The sequence below is a fragment of the Bombina bombina genome, chromosome 2 (assembly GCF_027579735.1).
Source record: "Bombina bombina isolate aBomBom1 chromosome 2, aBomBom1.pri, whole genome shotgun sequence".
NCBI lineage: Eukaryota > Metazoa > Chordata > Amphibia > Anura > Bombinatoridae > Bombina > Bombina bombina.
Window position 1 is genome coordinate 168,056,667 of NC_069500.1, and position 18,017 is coordinate 168,074,683.

At 36.2% G+C, this 18,017-nt stretch overlaps 1 protein-coding gene across 4 annotated transcripts in view; it reads left to right on the forward strand.

Annotated features, from left to right (window-relative positions):
* TRAPPC13 (trafficking protein particle complex subunit 13) overlaps positions 1-18,017 on the forward strand; it is a 126,505-nt gene that overhangs the window by 64,650 nt on the left and 43,838 nt on the right. For 2 of the 4 annotated variants that reach the window (XM_053701336.1, XM_053701337.1), the window contains exons 6-8: positions 10,789-10,861; positions 12,463-12,507; positions 15,389-15,406. In XM_053701336.1, coding sequence (XP_053557311.1) covers positions 10,789-10,861; positions 12,463-12,507; positions 15,389-15,406 — 136 coding nt within the window. The remainder of the gene's footprint in view (positions 1-10,788; positions 10,862-12,462; positions 12,508-15,388; positions 15,407-18,017) is intronic. The other 2 variants (XM_053701338.1, XM_053701339.1) reach the window with 1 other exon arrangement.

Consider the following 18,017-nt stretch of genomic DNA (forward strand, 5'->3'; position numbering starts at 1 on the left):
GGGTCCGGATTCTTCCTGGACGGGGGTTGTACCGATATTTTTGGGCATTTCTCTATGGGATGGTGTCCCACGATGGCTTAGGGTCAGCTTTGCTGCCTTGAGACTGGGCCTCGCGAGTTCTTCTTCAGAGGTGACTCTGTGTTCTCACAGAGAGCCTTTTTTATCTGCTAAGACAGTTAGCCTACCTATGTTTGTCTAGTTTAACGGTTGTGTCGGCTAGACAATGGTACAGTGGGGAGTTTGCGGCTTCCTTGGAGCACCGTAAGTTATATGGTGCTGTGTTAGGGATCTGAGGGAGGACCTTTTGTTGTTCCTCGTGATCGCTCTTTCTTGGGTGTGGATTTCTCTCGGGTCCTTGTCCTTCTGGGAAGTTCATTTCCCTGGACGGTCTTGTAGCAACCTTGGGTTCACTTTAGTCTTTTTGAGTTTTTTTCTTACCTTTTGTTGGTGGTCCTTTTGGATCTCTTATTGAGTCCTCTGTTCTTCCCCCTCGGGGGTAGAGGGAGGTTCTCTTCCTTCGGGTCGGGGTGCGTTTCGTGGGATCCGAGAGCCGTGGAGCTTGGATACTCAGATGCCTTTGTGCTCAGTGGACTCTAGGGATTCTGAGTGGTCTCTAGCACGGCTTGCAGGCTCTTTAACTGATGGGCTGTTACTTGGTCTTTTCCAGTTTTTACCCTTTGCTTTCTAGTGATAGTTTTTTTTATTGGGTGTTGGGTAATTTCAGGCTGTGGTGCTCTTCGAAGGGGCCGCCTTCTGTACCCGCCCTTTGTTTGCATTCAGTGTCCTCTATGCCTTGGGTATTGTTTTCCCGTAAGTAATGAATGCAGCTGTGGCTTCCCGTTTAAGAAGAAAAACTTAAATTATGCTTACCTGATAATTTTCTTTTCTTCTGACGGGAAGAGTCCACAGCTCCTCGCCCACATTTTATCTATGTGGCGGCCGTATTTTTTCTTCTTCTGGCACCTTTTTCACCCTGATATTTCTCCTACTTTTCCTTGTTCCCATGGCAGAATGACTGGGGGATGAGGGAAGTGGGGGTGGTTGGCTGGAGTGTCTTTGCCTCCTACTGGTGGCCAGGTTCTGAATCCCCAAAAGTAATGAATGCAGCTGTGGACTCTCCCCGTCAGAAGGAAAGAAAATTATCAGGTAAGCATAATTTTAATTTTTTTCCATTTTTTTATATAATTTTTTATGAATTAAAGAGAGAGTGCATGACTAGTTAAGAAATGTTTTAATAAAATATATAAACAATAAAGCAACATTCAAATACAATGAAAAGTTATACTTGCACTAAAACAAGGGAAGGTGATAACCGAGGAAGGGACATGGAAATTAAATGTGTTGTTACTGTTTGGCAGACAGACAACTGTTGGTAGACAGAATCACCTAAGTTGTTTTTTTTTATGAAAGTATAACTTTTTATCATATCTGAATGTTTTATATATTTTTTTTATACTTGATTAAAACATCTCTTAACTATTTATGTGCTCTCTGCAATTCATAAACTGTTTTTCCGTATATATTTATTTGTAAGATAGCTGTATTTATAGATATATGTAATTATTTTGCTATTATTCTTTAATAATTATATTCTTTTTATATATATATATATATATATATATATATATATATATATATATATATATATATATATATATATATTTCTTTCATGTAATTAGCAAGAGTCCATGAGCTAGTGACGTATGGGATATACATTCCTACCAAAGTTTCAAACCTCAAAATGCCTATAAATACACCCCTCACCACACCCACAAATCAGTTTTACAAACTTTGCCTCCTATGGAGGTGGTGAAGTAAGTTTGTGCTAGATTCTACGTTGATATGCGCTCCGCAGCAGGTTGGAGCCCGGTTTTCCTCTCAGCGTGCAGTGAATGTCAGAGGGATGTGAGGAGAGTATTGCCTATTTGAATTCAATGATCTCCTTCTACGGGGTCTATTTCATAGGTTGTCTGTTATCGGTCGTAGAGATTCATCTCTTACCTCCCTTTTCAGATCGACGATATACTCTTATTTATATACCATTACCTCTGCTGATTTTCGTTTCAGTACTGGTTTGGCTTTCTACAAACATGTAGATGAGTGTCCTGGGGTAAGTAAGTCTTATTTTCTGTGACACTCTAAGCTATGGTTGGGCACTTTTTTATAAAGTTCTAAATATATGTATTCAAACATTTATTTGCCTTGACTCAGGATGTTCAACATTCCTTATTTCAGACAGTCAGTTTCATATTTGGGATAATGCATATGAATAAATCAATTTTTTTCTTACCTTTAAAATTTGACTTTTTCCCTGTGGGCTGTTAGGCTCGCGGGGGCTGAAAATGCTTCATTTTATTGCGTCATTCTTGGCGCAGACTTTTTTTGCGCAAATTTTTTTTTCTGTTTCCGGTGTCATACGTGTCGCCGGAAGTTGCGTCATTTTTGACGTTCTTTTGCGCCAAAAGTGTCGGCGTTCCGGATGTGGCGTCTTTTTTGGCGCCAAAAGCATTTAGGCGCCAAATAATGTGGGCGTCATTTTTGGCGCTAAAAAAATATGGGCGTCACTATTGTCTCCACATTATTTAAGTCTCATTATTTATTGCTTCTGGTTGCTAGAAGCTTGTTCACTGGCATTTTTTCCCATTCCTAAAACTATCATTTAAGGAATTTTGCTTTATATGTTGTTTTTTCTATTACATATTGCAAGATGTCCCACGTTGAAACTGAGTCAGAAGATACTTCTGGAAAATCGCTGCCTGGTGCTGGAGCTACCAAAGCTAAGTGTATCTGCTGTAAACTTATGGTATCTGTTCCTCCAGCTGTTGTTTGTACTGTTTGTCATGACAAACTTGTTAATGCAGATAATATTTCCTTTAGTACTATTACATTACCTGTTGCTGTTCCGTCAACATCTAATACTCAGAGTGTTCCTGATAACATAAGAGATTTTGTTTCTAAATCCATTAAGAAGGCTATGTCTGTTATTCCTCCTTCTAGTAAACGTAAAAAGTCTTTTAAAACTTCTCATTTTTCAGATGAATTTTTAAATGAACATCATCATTCTGATAATGGTTCTTCTGGTTCAGAGGATTCTGTCTCAGAGGTTGATGCTGATAAATCTTCATATTTATTTAAAATGGAATTTATTCGTTCTTTACTTAAAGAAGTCCTAATTGCATTAGAAATTGAGGATTCTGGTCCTCTTGATACTAAATCTAAACGTTTAGATAAGGTTTTTAAATCTCCTGTAGTTATTCCAGAAGTTTTTTTCCCTAGTGCTATTTCTGAAGTAATTTTCAGGGAATGGAATAATTTGGGTAATTCATTTACTACTTCTAAACGTTTTAAGCAATTATATCCTGTGCCATCTGACAGATTAGAATTTTGGGACAAAATCCCTAAGGTTGATGGGGCTGTCTCAACTCTTGCTAAGCGTACTACTATTCCTACGGCAGATGGTACTTCCTTTAAGGATCCTTTAGATAGGAAAATTGAATCCTTTCTAAGAAAAGCTTACTTGTGTTCAGGTAATCTTCTTAGACCTGCTATATCTTTAGCGGATGTTGCTGCAGCTTCAACTTTTTGGTTAGAAGCTTTAGCGCAACAAGTAACAGATCATAATTCTCATAGCATTATTATTCTGCCGTCTGGACCGCGGATTGGTCCGCCCCCCACATGTGGTACGCCACACACAGCTAGCACGAGTAGAAGGCAAAAGACCGCTTGTGCCAGAATGCTGCAGAGGGACTTTGGCTATACACGGCTCCCACAGGATTGAGCGATCACGAATACTGCTACAGAGAGGGTGAGTGCCAAAGTCGTCAGCTCCTTTGGCAATAACATATATTGATTAATAACAACTGCTGCTGCATCTTGTGTAATAGACTGTGTTGACTACCATTCATTGAGTCGGGGCAAACACGCAAAGCGGATCCCCTTATCACAGGAACATTACTCACGTCTTTAATTAAAGGGACATGAACGCACATAGCATCGATGCACAATGAAGTTATTAACATAAGATACCTATTTGACACCACACTTTTTTGACTAGTCTATCTAGTCTGTTTGCTTTTTTCCTTTATTTCCCCTCATAGTGGTGTGCTTTTAGGTATTTTCTTGGTGAAGAAATTTAATTATCAAAAAGAAGACGTTGTTTGGCATTTGGACATTTCCATAGACATTCTATTTAGGTATTCTTTTTGCACTGAATTAAGCTATATTAAAAGCGGTTAAGAGTGTTTATATTCCTTACAATATGGCAGACATACAAGACTTGGAAAGTACATACTCATTTAAAGACATTGATGAAGATAATTTAGATTGTTTAGATTTGGAAGATGTTTTTAACTGTGACTCCCCTAATATTAAATTAGGAGATTTATACCAAGATTATGAATATTTGAAACTAAAAGAACAAAAATTGAAATGGGATAAATGGATTCTATCTAAGTATTTGGCATTGAAAATGATACCTAGAGGCCTTAGGCTCAATAAATTTCCGACATATGAGATTAAAGATCAGTCTTTCATAGATAGGTGGAATCAAGCTCTCTCTGATTGTTCTCTTAAATTGATATCTTTACTCATTGAATATAAGGATGTATTGTTGTGTGATGTTAAAAATAAGATTGCTAATCTTGAGACAGAAATGGTCAGGTTTACTAATTGTGAAATCTATACTAAGTTTGAACAGATTTTCAAACAGACTATGGAGGAATCCAAAAAATTAGTGATACAGATCAAACACACCAAATTCATCAGGGATCAGAAAGACTATTCTTTGGGTACTGTGTATGTCTGGAGACGTAAACAAAGAAATAAGTCTTGGTTTAACCAAGAAGAGGGTGATAATCCTACACAAAAAAATAGTAAAAAAAACAAAAATAGAAGAAGACGATACAATAGACGTAAAAACCATTCGGAAAGGGATGCAAATCCAAACTCTACAGATACATCTAAAAAAGTCACTTTTTCAGATTCTGAGAATGATTGTAGTGACGAGGATAGATTCGCATCCAGTTTTGAATGTATTTCAGGAGATGAGGCAAACACAAACACAGAGGGAGATGAACCTCCAAATATATCTGTAGTGTCTAATGTAGGAGTTACCACGCAAAAAAGCATCCTCAAAGGACACACAAATCAGGGAGAAAGACCAAAAACTAATGGGCCATCCTCTAATTATGCACAAACACATAAACCTACCCCTCAGGTTTTTCACGAGGACCCGAAACAATTTCAGGGAGGAGGGGACAGAGGAAATATAGTCACAGTGGCAACAAACAACAAGGGAAAGACAGAGCAAACGAGATACACTCTAAGAGGGAAAATTGTCAAGGCAAAGAAATACCAGTAAACATGGTCATTAACATCTCCAGTTACACATTGACTGAACTAGAAACTAAATTGCTCAATTTAGGCCTAGGCTTTGTTCCGTCTAGGAAGTTTAACTTGTTTCAAACTATACTTGACCTCAATAAATTAATCAGAGATTTAACCTTAATAAAATTCTTTAAAACTAATGACCAGTTTATTACTGAAGACTTGGCATTTCCTCAAGCCCGTATCACAGATAATTCACATATATCCTTTGTTGATACTTGTGCTTTAGTTACCCTTGAAGATCTAAGTAGTACCAACCTGGGGGAGGAATTTTTGCAGGTCAGTAAAGTTAAACCTAAAATGAGAAATAAGTCATCTTTCTATCCTACTAAAACAAGGGGAAAAATATTAGAAGTTTTTCACGAAAGAGTTGTGGAGGATCTAACAGATCTGTCTAATTCTGTAGAAAAAAATATTTCTAATTTGACAATTAAAGAACGAGAAGCACTACTAAACTTACAAAGAAACAAAGAAATTGTAATAAGGCAGTCAGATAAGGGAGGTAGTGTGGTTGTAATGGACAAATCACATTATGTCAATGAGGCTTTGAGACAACTCAGTGACCAAGATACCTATGCAATTCTATCAAGAAATCCGACTAAACAATATACTAAAGAACTTTTGAGCCTTTTGGATGAGGTGGTGGAGGAGGGTCTCATGGACCAAGATACAGCTAATGCTTGTTTGGTTAGTGATCCTGTGACACCCATCTTCCACCACCTCCCCAAGGTTCATAAAAGTCTGATCAATATCAAGGGAAGACCAATAGTGGCAGGTATCGGATCACTACTACAGCCATTATCAAAGTGGGTTGATGATTTCCTACAACCCATGGTAACCTTACTGCCTAGTTATATCAGAGATACGTCACATGCACTACAAAGTTTGGAGTCAGTTGTTTGGAGAGAGGAGTACAGCTGGTTGACAGTTGATGTCGTGTCACTGTACTCCTCGATCCCTCATGCTGAGGGCCTGAAAGCCATAGAATTTTTTCTAAATCTTTTTTCTGATTTATCCTTGGAGTCAAGGAACTTGGTAGTCAGAATTGTGAAATTTTTATTGGAGCACAACTTTTTTATGTTTCAGGGAGGCTACTACCTCCAGAGGCATGGCACCGCGATGGGGGCGAAGTTCGCCCCCTCGTACGCCAACCTGTTTATGGGTTGGTGGGAAAGGTACCACGTCTATGGAGATGGTGCTACCCCATCGACACATATAGTTAAGTATGCCCGCTTTATTGATGATTTACTTATTGTGTGGTCTTCTGATTCACAGTCTGCTCATGAATTTGTTACCATGTTAAACATCAATGAAGTGGGTTTACAGTTCACACATGAGTGGCAGAAAAATACCATCAATTGGGTGATGCTCAGGAGGGGAGAATAATCTCGGCTCTCTATCGAAAACCAATTTCAGGGAATAACCTTTTACATGCCCGTAGCTGCCATCCACGGCATGTACTTAAAGGAATTGCCAAAAGTCAATTTTTACGCGCAAAACGTAATTGCACATATGAAGATACTTTTCGCATGGAGAGCAGAGATCTTAAATCAAGGATGATCAAGAGAGGTTATCCTCCTAAAGTTATCGATAAGGCCTTCTTTGAAACTAAAGATATAGAAAGAGCTTATGCACTTTCTAAACAAGGGAAAGCCCAAAAAGACTTGAAAAGACATCTTAAGTTCATTACATCATATTCCAATCAATATGAGGATGTATGTCGCATCATAAAGAACAATCTACCAATATTAATGGGAGATAAACAATTGAAGGAGGAAATTAAAAAAGGGTGCATGTTTGTCCCTAAAAGGAATGTTACATTGGGGAACATTCTAGCTCCTAGCATGCTACGAACAGACAGTGCTATGGGGTCATCATGGTTAAGACATAATGGAACATTTAAGTGTGGGAGAAAAGTGTGCACCTCTTGTGATCATGTTAACATCTCTCCCACATTTAAGTCCCATGTTACCGGAGAGGAGTTCACAACCAGAGGTTGTATAAATTGTAGGAGTAAGTTTGTGATTTACATCATCGAATGTACCGATTGTAAGAGACAGTACACAGGTAGGACCACCAGGGAGGTAGGCAAACGAATCAAAGAACATTTATCTTACATCTCTAGTAAACGAACATGTTCAGCACTATCTACACACTTTATTGAGTTCCACCATCAAGATGTCACATCATTTAAATGGCAGGCAATTGAGCAAATTACTACACCACCAAGAGGTGGAGACAAACTACCTATTTTATGTAAACAGGAGACTTACTGGATTTTTAAGACAAAATGTTTATTACCACATGGTTATAACTCGGAATATGATGTCATAAATTTCTGGCAAAAATAATTGTAGCAAATTAGCCTTCAATGCTCTGTTTTGCTCTTATATTTGCAGTTGATAATGTCATTATAATAGGAAGGGGACATTGAGTGAACTTTTTTTTCTCTCCCTCCCCCCCCCCCCTTCTCTTTCCCCCCTTTTTACTGTATTTATAAGTTTCTCTTTATGGATATGGATATGAACTAAAAAAAATACATTAGATACATGCTATCTGTTGAAATTTAAATACATATTAGACATGTGTTTTGTGAATTTTTATATCCATATTAGGGATAAAATTATGAATGTGTATATGCTAATTACATGTCAAAATGAATGCCATAAAGGTTTAAAATATTTAATACCTTTATATGGGAATGCTGTATTTGTCTTTGCCTACTATATGAATCTCTATTGTGTCTCAAATTTAAAAGATTCTCTTTGCTCATAAGTCATTTTGTATAATCTAAGACAGAGTTTCCAAATTTAAACATGACATTTATATTTTCTTTGTATTTAATGATCTATAAGCACATGTTTGACATTTTTGTAAATAACTAATTTGCTATACCAGTATGTACAGGGTTAAGTTTGTGGATTGTTGTTTTTAACCAATAGACATGAAGTGTTAAGTACAAAAGGGTGCACCCCCTAACAGGTGCTATTCTATGATTACGGTCAATACGACCGAAACCGGTCAGATGTTCACTTGTCCTAACTAACCTCATGTTTCTTGTATGCTGAAACATACTCTTTTAAGGAATAAAAGAATACCACTTTTTCAACTACTTCGTTTTTGGAATTCCTTTTTTTTTATACATTATTATTCTTCTTCAACATGCTAATAATTTTATTTGTGATGCCATCTTTGATATCATTAGAGTTGATGTCAGGTATATGTCTCTAGCTATTTTAGCTAGAAGAGCTTAATGGCTTAAAACTTGGAATGCTGATATGTCTTCTAAGTCTACTCTGCTTTCCCTTTCTTTCCAGGGTAATAAATTGTTTGGTTCTCAGTTGGATTCTATTATCTCAACTGTTACTGGAGGGAAAGGAACTTTTTTACCACAGGATAAAAAATCTAAAGGTAAATTTAGGTCTAATAATCGTTTTCGTTCCTTTCGTCACAACAAGGAACAAAAACCTGATCCTTCATCCTCAGGAGCGGTATCAGTTTGGAAACCATCTCCAGTCTGGAATAAATCCAAGCCTTTTAGAAAATCAAAGCCAGCTCCTAAGTCCACATGAAGGTGCGGCCCTCATTCCAGCTCAGCTGGTAGGGGGCAAATTACGTTTTTTCAAAGAAATTTGGATCAATTCCGTTCACAATCTTTGGATTCAGAACATTGTTTCAGAAGGGTACAGAATTGGCTTCAAGATAAGGCCTCCTGCAAAGAGATTTTTTTCTTTCCCGTGTCCCAGTAAACCCAGCGAAGGCTCAAGCATTTCTGAAATGTGTTTCAGATCTAGAGTTGGCTGGAGTAATTATGCCAGTTCCAGTTCTGGAACAGGGACTGGGGTTTTATTCAAATCTCTTCATTGTACCAAAGAAGGAGAATTCCTTCAGACCAGTTCTGGATCTAAAAATATTGAATCGTTATGTAAGGATACCAACATTCAAAATGGTAACTGTAAGGACTATCCTGCCTTTTGTTCAGCAAGGGCATTATATGTCTACAATAGATTTACAGGATGCATATCTGCATATTCCGATTCATCCAGATCACTATCAGTTTCTGAGATTCTCTTTCCTAGACAAGCATTACCAGTTTGTGGCTCTGCCGTTTGGCCTAGCAACAGCTCCAAGAATTTTTACGAAGGTTCTCGGTGCCCTTCTGTCTGTAATCAGAGAACAGGGTATTGTGGTATTTCCTTATTTGGACGATATCTTGGTACTTGCTCAGTCTTCACATTTAGCAGAATCTCATACGAATCGACTTGTGTTGTTTCTTCAACATCATGGTTGGAGGATCAATTTACCAAAAAGTTCATTGATTCCTCAGACACAGGTAACCTTTTTAGGTTTCCAGATAGATTCAGTGTCCATGACTCTATCTTTGACAGACAAGAGACGTCTAAAATTGATATCAGCTTGTCGAAACCTTCAGTCACAATCATTCCCTTCGGTAGCCTTATGCATGGAAATTCTAGGTCTTATGACTGCTGCATCGGACGCGATCCCCTTTGCTCGTTTTCACATGCGGCCTCTTCACCTCTGTATGCTGAACCAGTGGTGCAGGGATTACACAAAGATATCTCAATTAATATCTTTAAAACCGATTGTACGACACTCTCTGACGTGGTGGACGATCAGATTTGCAAAGCAGCAACTTGGTCTTCTTTGCATACTTTTACTAAATTCTACCATTTTGATGTGTTTTCTTCTTCTGAAGCTGTCTTTGGTAGAAAAGTACTTCAGGCAGCTGTTTCAGTTTGAATCTTCTGCTTATATTTTCATTTTTTTTCTTTAAGATTTAAACTTTATTTTTGGGTGTGGATTTTTTTCAGCGGAATTGGCTGTCTTTATTTTATCCCTCCCTCTCTAGTGACTCTTGCGTGGAAGATCCACATCTTGGGTAGTCATTATCCCATACGTCACTAGCTCATGGACTCTTGCTAATTACATGAAAGAAAACATAATTTATGTAAGAACTTACCTGATAAATTCATTTCTTTCATATTAGCAAGAGTCCATGAGGCCCACCCTTTTTTTGTGGTGGTTATGATTTTTTTATATAAAGCACAATTATTCCAATTCCTTATTTTTTATGCTTCGCACTTTTTTCTTATCACCCTACTTCTTGGCTATTCGTTAAACTGATTTGTGGGTGTGGTGAGGGGTGTATTTATAGGCATTTTGAGGTTTGGGAAACTTTGCCCCTCCTGGTAGGAATGTATATCCCATACGTCACTAGCTCATGGACTCTTGCTAATATGAAAGAAATGAATTTATCAGGTAAGTTCTTACATAAATTATGTTTTAGTTTTTTGACTAGATTTCAGTATAACCAGACTAAAGTTCTTACTTTTTCTTCTTAAATTTAATATAAATATGCTTATGTTGATTTTTTTATTTCAGATTAGTATGTGCAGTAAGTTACACCACCCAAACAGGAGAGAAAATGTATTTTAGGAAGTTCTTCAAATTTCAGGTAAATTAATGCTTGTTTTATAAAAAATCTAATCTGATAAATACTAATTTAAGCTTATATTTATACTAATACCAATTTACTCCTATTATTTTGTTTGCTTCCTTCTATTGACCTCTTTTGTTGAAAAGCTTACCTAGGTAGGCTCATAAGCAACAATGCACTACTTGGAGCTAGATGTTGATGGCTGCACATATGTATTTTGTCATTGGCACACCAGATATGTGTGGCTAGCTCCCAGTAGTGCATTGCTGCTCATTTAATAAAGGATACCAAGAAAATAAAGCAAATTTGAAAATGGAAGTCAATTGGTAAGTTGTTTGAAATCGTATGTTCTGCCTTAAAGGGACATGACACTCACATTTTTTCTTTTATGATTTAAAAAGAGAATGCAATTTTAAACATCTTTCTAATTTACTTATATTATCTAATTTGTTTTATTCTCTTGATATTCTTTGCTGAAATGCATATCTAGATATGCCCAGTAGCTGCTGATTGGTTGCTGCACATAGAGGCCTCGTGTGATTGGCTCACCATGTGCATTGCTTTTTCTTCACCTAAGGATATCTAAAAAAGCAAAATAAATAATGGAAGTAAATTGTAATGTTGTTTAAATTTCTGTTCTCTATCTGAATCATGAAAGAAAGATTTTGGGTTTAGTGGCCCTTTAATCTTGAAATTAAAGTTTGGGGTTTCATTTCCCTTTAAGAAATAATTGTTCCGAGCAAAAGTTTGATATAGATATATATATATCTTCTATTGTTTAATTTGCTTTTGTTTAAAAGCATATCTAGATAGGCTCAGTAGCTGCTGACTCATTGCTGCACATAGATGCCTTGTTTTGCTTCCAAGGACTGTTTTATACAAAACGATCCCCTTTTATGGGGTGGATGGAGCAAGAGAAGCCAGTTCTGGACAGCTGTTTCAATTTGTTTTTATCTGATCAGCAGAAGGTAGGTTTTACTTGCTGCTTGGCAAAACTTCTTTCCAGAGAAAAAGCAATACTCATTTGAGTTATGGTAGAGAGAAAACCATGAGATCAAATCCTCCATTACATAAAAGTAAGAGATATAGAATTATTGTACAGAAACCTGTGTGTATATGTGTGTTTGTGTGTGTACATTGGTGTATGTATACACAGACACACACACACCCACCAACCAATGTAGATGAAGAAAGTAAATTGTATTCCTGGCACTAGAAACAACCCCCTTCAGAGAGGTTAATTGCTGATGCGTCCTGTTTACCTAGGTTTTCTTTAAAATATTACAGTCCTGTTTGTGGATCTCAAGTAATGGATTCAGACACTTGAGTTTACTAAATGGTTATGGTTGGTTCCTATTTTGCGGTACACTGGTCCCATAATGTGAAATCATTCAAGTAATTAGCATCTCTATAAAGAATTTCACTTAGTCTTCTGGAATGTTCCCCCAAACAAAACAAGTTCATAGGTTTGCTGCTCAGCACAAGTGGTTTAAAAAAAGCGGAAATAATTCTATTAATGTGCAAGGCAGCGGCAGAGAGGCAGCAAGTGCAGGAGTTTGTGTAAAATGGAGCAACATGTAGAGAGATCAATCTTAAGATTTCCTTCTATTTTCTCCCAGGTTCTTAAGCCTCTTGATGTAAAGACCAAATTTTACAACGCAGAGGTGAGTCTGACGTTCGAGCTGTTTAACACTTCCTAATGAGTTGAGATTCAGATTATTGTTCCTTGGTGGAGGGTTGCAGAAGAACTGCAGTCATTAGTAGTAAAAGAACCAAAACATAAAACCATTTCTGTTATATTGTCCTAAAATTCTTACCAATATATATTACTAGAAAGGTTAAATTTGGCAAACAATAATTAGAATTTTTTTTATGGTTTCAACATATTGTACTAATTGTTTTTACTCCTCTGCTGGGTATTTCATAATGTGTCTTTTTGTTTTCTTTAAAATGTGAGGTGTTTTTGCTAAACAGTTTCTTGTCAGGTTTATGGAGGTCTCTCTATCCACCTATAAAGTTGTGTGAACTGTACCCATCAGTCAGTGAGCAATAGCGTAGAGCACTGGTTTTGGAACCTGTCCTAATGTCTCCCTAACAGGCCAGATTCTGAGGCTATCTGAACTAGAGCACAGGTGCATATATCAGCTAATTAATAAACCTGGTTATTTTACCTGCTCTCATCCAAGGTAATCCTGAAAATCTGGCCTGTTGGGGAGGTCTTAAAACCAGTGGTATAGACTAAGCGGTCGTCCATAATTATGTTTTTGTTTAACCTTTTTTTGGGACACAAATAGTGCAAAAATAAATGCTTTAACAAATTGAAGCATATCATTTTTGCACTATCTCTCTTTAATGAGTGATAAACTATAATATATACCCTCAAAAAAGGCAAACACATAAGACAAGGTTGTTGTTTTTTACACCACTGTTACTTATATACCGTGGATTGTATTAGCAGACAATTTGCATAATTATTTACATAGAAGCTTAAATATGTTATCCAAACCACAAAATATACATTTTATGCTCTTTCTATAGTAGAAGTGGAATAAAAACCTTCACATTTTAATACCATGTTGCATATTTTTATTATTTTAGTCACTTGTGTTTATTCCTCTGTAATGTTGATCTGTTAGAGTGACATTGTACATTTTCTTCTATCCTTGTAAGAGAGCGGCATTTACCTATATTGTGTGAAGTAAAAGTTCTTTACATTTAAACTGATTATAATACAACCGCAGTTGTTGTTTACTTCCAATAAAGCTCACTGACTAATATTTACTTCCTGCTGTTGTTCATTGAAAGATGGGTGCAATTATTCAGCGCCTATTAGGGAGGTATTATTAGTAGAACGTACCTGTCATCCAATGAGCATTATCAATTACACGTGAGCTTTTAGATTTAGACAAATTGTAAAGAAAAATCACTAATCTAATTTTGCTGCATGTTTAATTGCAAAATGAACAAGTGAGTGCATGTGGCACGGAAATGTAGTTGCTTCATTCATGCTGGTTAAACCTTCTCTCAAAAGTCAGCTATGTCCTTGTTAGTTGATTGATTCCTGTGTAAGTATGTTAGCTTGACTTCTGTTCTTAACAGTGTTGACCCCATTATGAAACATTGAAAGAAAGAAAAAAAAGAAAAACATTTTTTTTATTTGTGTGTGTTCTGGTTGTAACTTGTAGCAGTAGTACTAGCTACTACATTAACCCTATTTAAATTTTAAGCTGCTCTCTGAAGATGTTCCCCACAGGTAATAAGAGATTAATGAATTTCCATTAAAAAATAGAAAAGACAAAATTAAACTTTTGTGGTTAAGATAGGGCATGTCATTTAGATTTTTTTAAAATTTACCTCAAACTGTTGGTAGCCTTTGTTGAAGAGTATACCTGGGATGCTCAGGTGCAGCAGTGCTCTACTGGGAGTTAGGTGGTGATTGTTGGCTAAACACATGTGCCTCTTCACATTGGCTCACTGTATGTGTTAGATATCTAGGGGTAAGACACATAAAGCATTGTATTATCATGCTATTGCTTTTATATAACTATCTTTTATGTCCCTTTAACAAACAAATTAATTTGTCAAAGTTCGGCTGAACTGAACGACCTTATAAACTAATCATGGTCAAAATTTAAGAATTATTTTCCCCCTGATGAACGATTCCCCCAAGGCATATTTTTGTCAGTGTACATGGCTATCCCAGAGGCAGAACTTTTTTTCACTTTCTGCGATTACATTTTTTTGTCAATTTTTCTACAGGTCATTTTTAAATGAAATACAATTTTAAATTAGGCAATTATTCTAAAGCACCAGCTCAATTGCAATATACTAACTGGAGAATAAAGCAAATTTTAAAGTTTTATATATTATATTTGTGCAGTTTTAAAGAGGACATCAATGTGCTGCTGATTTGCTCTGGTACCCCTTATTTGACTGTTTTCTTCAAACAGTGCTTCGCTGTGGCTGCTCTATGTTGAGGAAAAGATACAGAATGCAGCCACAGCAACGAAATGTTAAAGGAAACCTTATGGAGCAGCGCTGCAAAGCGAAAGTGCTAACTGTTCCCTCATTTGTGCCATTCTTTCTGCAGACATGCTGCATTTTCTGCGATGACATCTCAGATCACAGCATGTTCAGCCTTGGGGATGGCTATTCTCAATTCACAGCTTTGCACTACATTTAAAAGCATGTTTGTTTTTATATCCTGAAACTTAACATTCATCAGAACTATAACAAAAAGCTATAACCATGTATTAATATAAAAAAAAAAATGGTGGCAGATACAATACTAATTTATTGCTATCTATGGCGGTAAAGAGAAATCTGGGACTTCCATTTTATGTATTTTAAACATTGTCTTAACAAACTTGTTGTCTTTTTTCTTTTAGAATTCAGCATGTCATGGTTTTCAACCTCTTACTAATTCTAGGCAGTTATTTAATGTGTTTTTTGTTTTATTAGTTTTGTATTGTCTATTCTTTAACATTTAACCCCACCCCTGGTTTCTTTCCCTAATTTTTCTTTATTTTTTTCCCCCTCCATTAGAGTGACCTCAGTTCTGTGGTAATTTTTATCATTTATTTAATTCTAAAACCTATGCGCTTTTATCAAAATTTGTCTTTGTGCCTGTTAATAAATTTAATCTCATTTGAAATTTGAAAAAGAAAAGCATGATCACAACCAATGAATAGTTTTTCCTCCCTCAATAACAGAATTACAGCCACACTCCCTAAATGAAAGCAGCAGTATTTAATAATGGAATCAGATAATAACCGTTTACCTAAATGTGAGGCATAACTACATTTTCATAAATTGTAAAATATTAAAGGGACATGAAACCTAACGCGTTTCTTTCATGATTCAGATAGAGCATGCAATTAAAAAATAAAAAGTTTCCAATTTACTTCTATGACCAATTTGACCTTGTTCTCATAGTATTCTTTGTTAAAGAGAATACCTAGGTAGGTAGTGTCCATGTACCTGCAGAACTATGACAGCAGTTTTGCAACAATTATTTTGAGTACTAGATGGCAGCAATAATGTTTTCATAGAATATTGTTAAAAGCAATCTTCTAAAACCACTGCCATATAGTGCTCCAGACATATGAACGCTCCCGAGCCTACATACCTGATTTTCATGTCCCTTTAAAGTTATTTAATCACATTTGCCTTGCTAATACACTGTCAGAGGATCAAAACAAAGCTTTATGTGTGGAATAATTTATTTTTAATTCTCATTAGAGCATTTCTCTAATCCTGAAGACATCTCCATCTTATGTCCTTCTATAACTACTACAATAACAATGTAACAGCCATTAATAGTTTATTGGTGATCATGCTTTTTTGTGTGCTGCTTATATTGTAACTTCACTTCTCTCAAGAACCACTAAAACCTTTCCCTTTCTGCTAAAAGTTGCTTCATTGATATTTTCCTGTATGCCGAATTTGGTTGAATTTTAATGGTGAGCAATGGATGCTGGGATAGTAACCATGTTGCATTACATATTTTACATTCTAAGGAAAACTGCATTCATGAAGTCCACTGCTATAGTGAAATACATAAATGCTAGAAGGCAGCTGAAGGTTGCACATTTACACAAATATATACTGTAAAAAGTTTACATGTTTCTAACCCTATAGGTTTTCTCAGGATGTATAAGCTAGAATGCTGCTATAGTGAAATACATTAATGCTAGAAGGCAGCTGAAGGTTGCACATATACACAAATATATACTGTAAACAGTTTACATGTTTCTAACCCTATGGGTTTTCTCAGGATGTATAAGCTAGAATGCTGCTATAGTGAAATACATTAATGCTAGAAGGCAGCTGAAGGTTGCACATATACACAAATATATACTGTAAACAGTTTACACGTTTCTAACCCTATGGGTTTTCTCAGGATGTATAAGCTAGAATGCTGCTATAGTGAAATACATTAATGCTAGAAGGCAGCTGAAGGTTGCACATATACACAAATATATACTGTAAACAGTTTACATGTTTCTAACCCTATGGGTTTTCTCAGGATGTATAAGCTAGAATGCTGCTATAGTGAAATACATTAATGCTAGAAGGCAGCTGAAGGTTGCACATATACACAAATATATACTGTAAACAGTTTACATGTTTCTAACCCTATGGGTTTTCTCAGGATGTATAAGCTAGAATGCTGCTATAGTGAAATACATTAATGCTAGAAGGCAGCTGAAGGTTGCACATATACACAAATATATACTGTAAACAGTTTACACGTTTCTAACCCTATAGGTTTTCTCAGGATGTATAAGCTAGAATGCTGCTATAGTGAAATACATTAATGCTAGAAGGCAGCTGAAGGTTGCACATATACACAAATATATACTGTAAACAGTTTACATGTTTCTAACCCTATGGGTTTTCTCAGGATGTATAAGCTAGAATGCTGCTATAGTGAAATACATTAATGCTAGAAGGCAGCTGAAGGTTGCACATATACACAAATATATACTGTAAACAGTTTACATGTTTCTAACCCTATGGGTTTTCTCAGGATGTATAAGCTAGAATGCTGCTATAGTGAAATACATTAATGCTAGAAGGCAGCTGAAGGTTGCACATATACACAAATATATACTGTAAACAGTTTACATGTTTCTAACCCTATGGGTTTTCTCAGGATGTATAAGCTAGAATGCTGCTATAGTGAAATACATTAATGCTAGAAGGCAGCTGAAGGTTGCACATATACACAAATATATACTGTAAACAGTTTACATGTTTCTAACCCTATGGGTTTTCTCAGGATGTATAAGCTAGAATGCTGCTATAGTGAAATACATTAATGCTAGAAGGCAGCTGAAGGTTGCACATTTACACAAATATATACTGTAAAAGGTTTACATGTTTCTAACCCTATGGGTTTTCTCAGGATGTATAAGCTAGAATGCTGCTATAGTGAAATACATTAATGCTAGAAGGCAGCTGAAGGTTGCACATATACACAAATATATACTGTAAACAGTTTACACGTTTCTAACCCTATAGGTTTTCTCAGGATGTATAAGCTAGAATGCTGCTATAGTGAAATACATTAATGCTAGAAGGCAGCTGAAGGTTGCACATGTACACAAATATATACTGTAAACAGTTTACATGTTTCTAACCCTATAGGTTTTCTCAGGATGTATAAGCT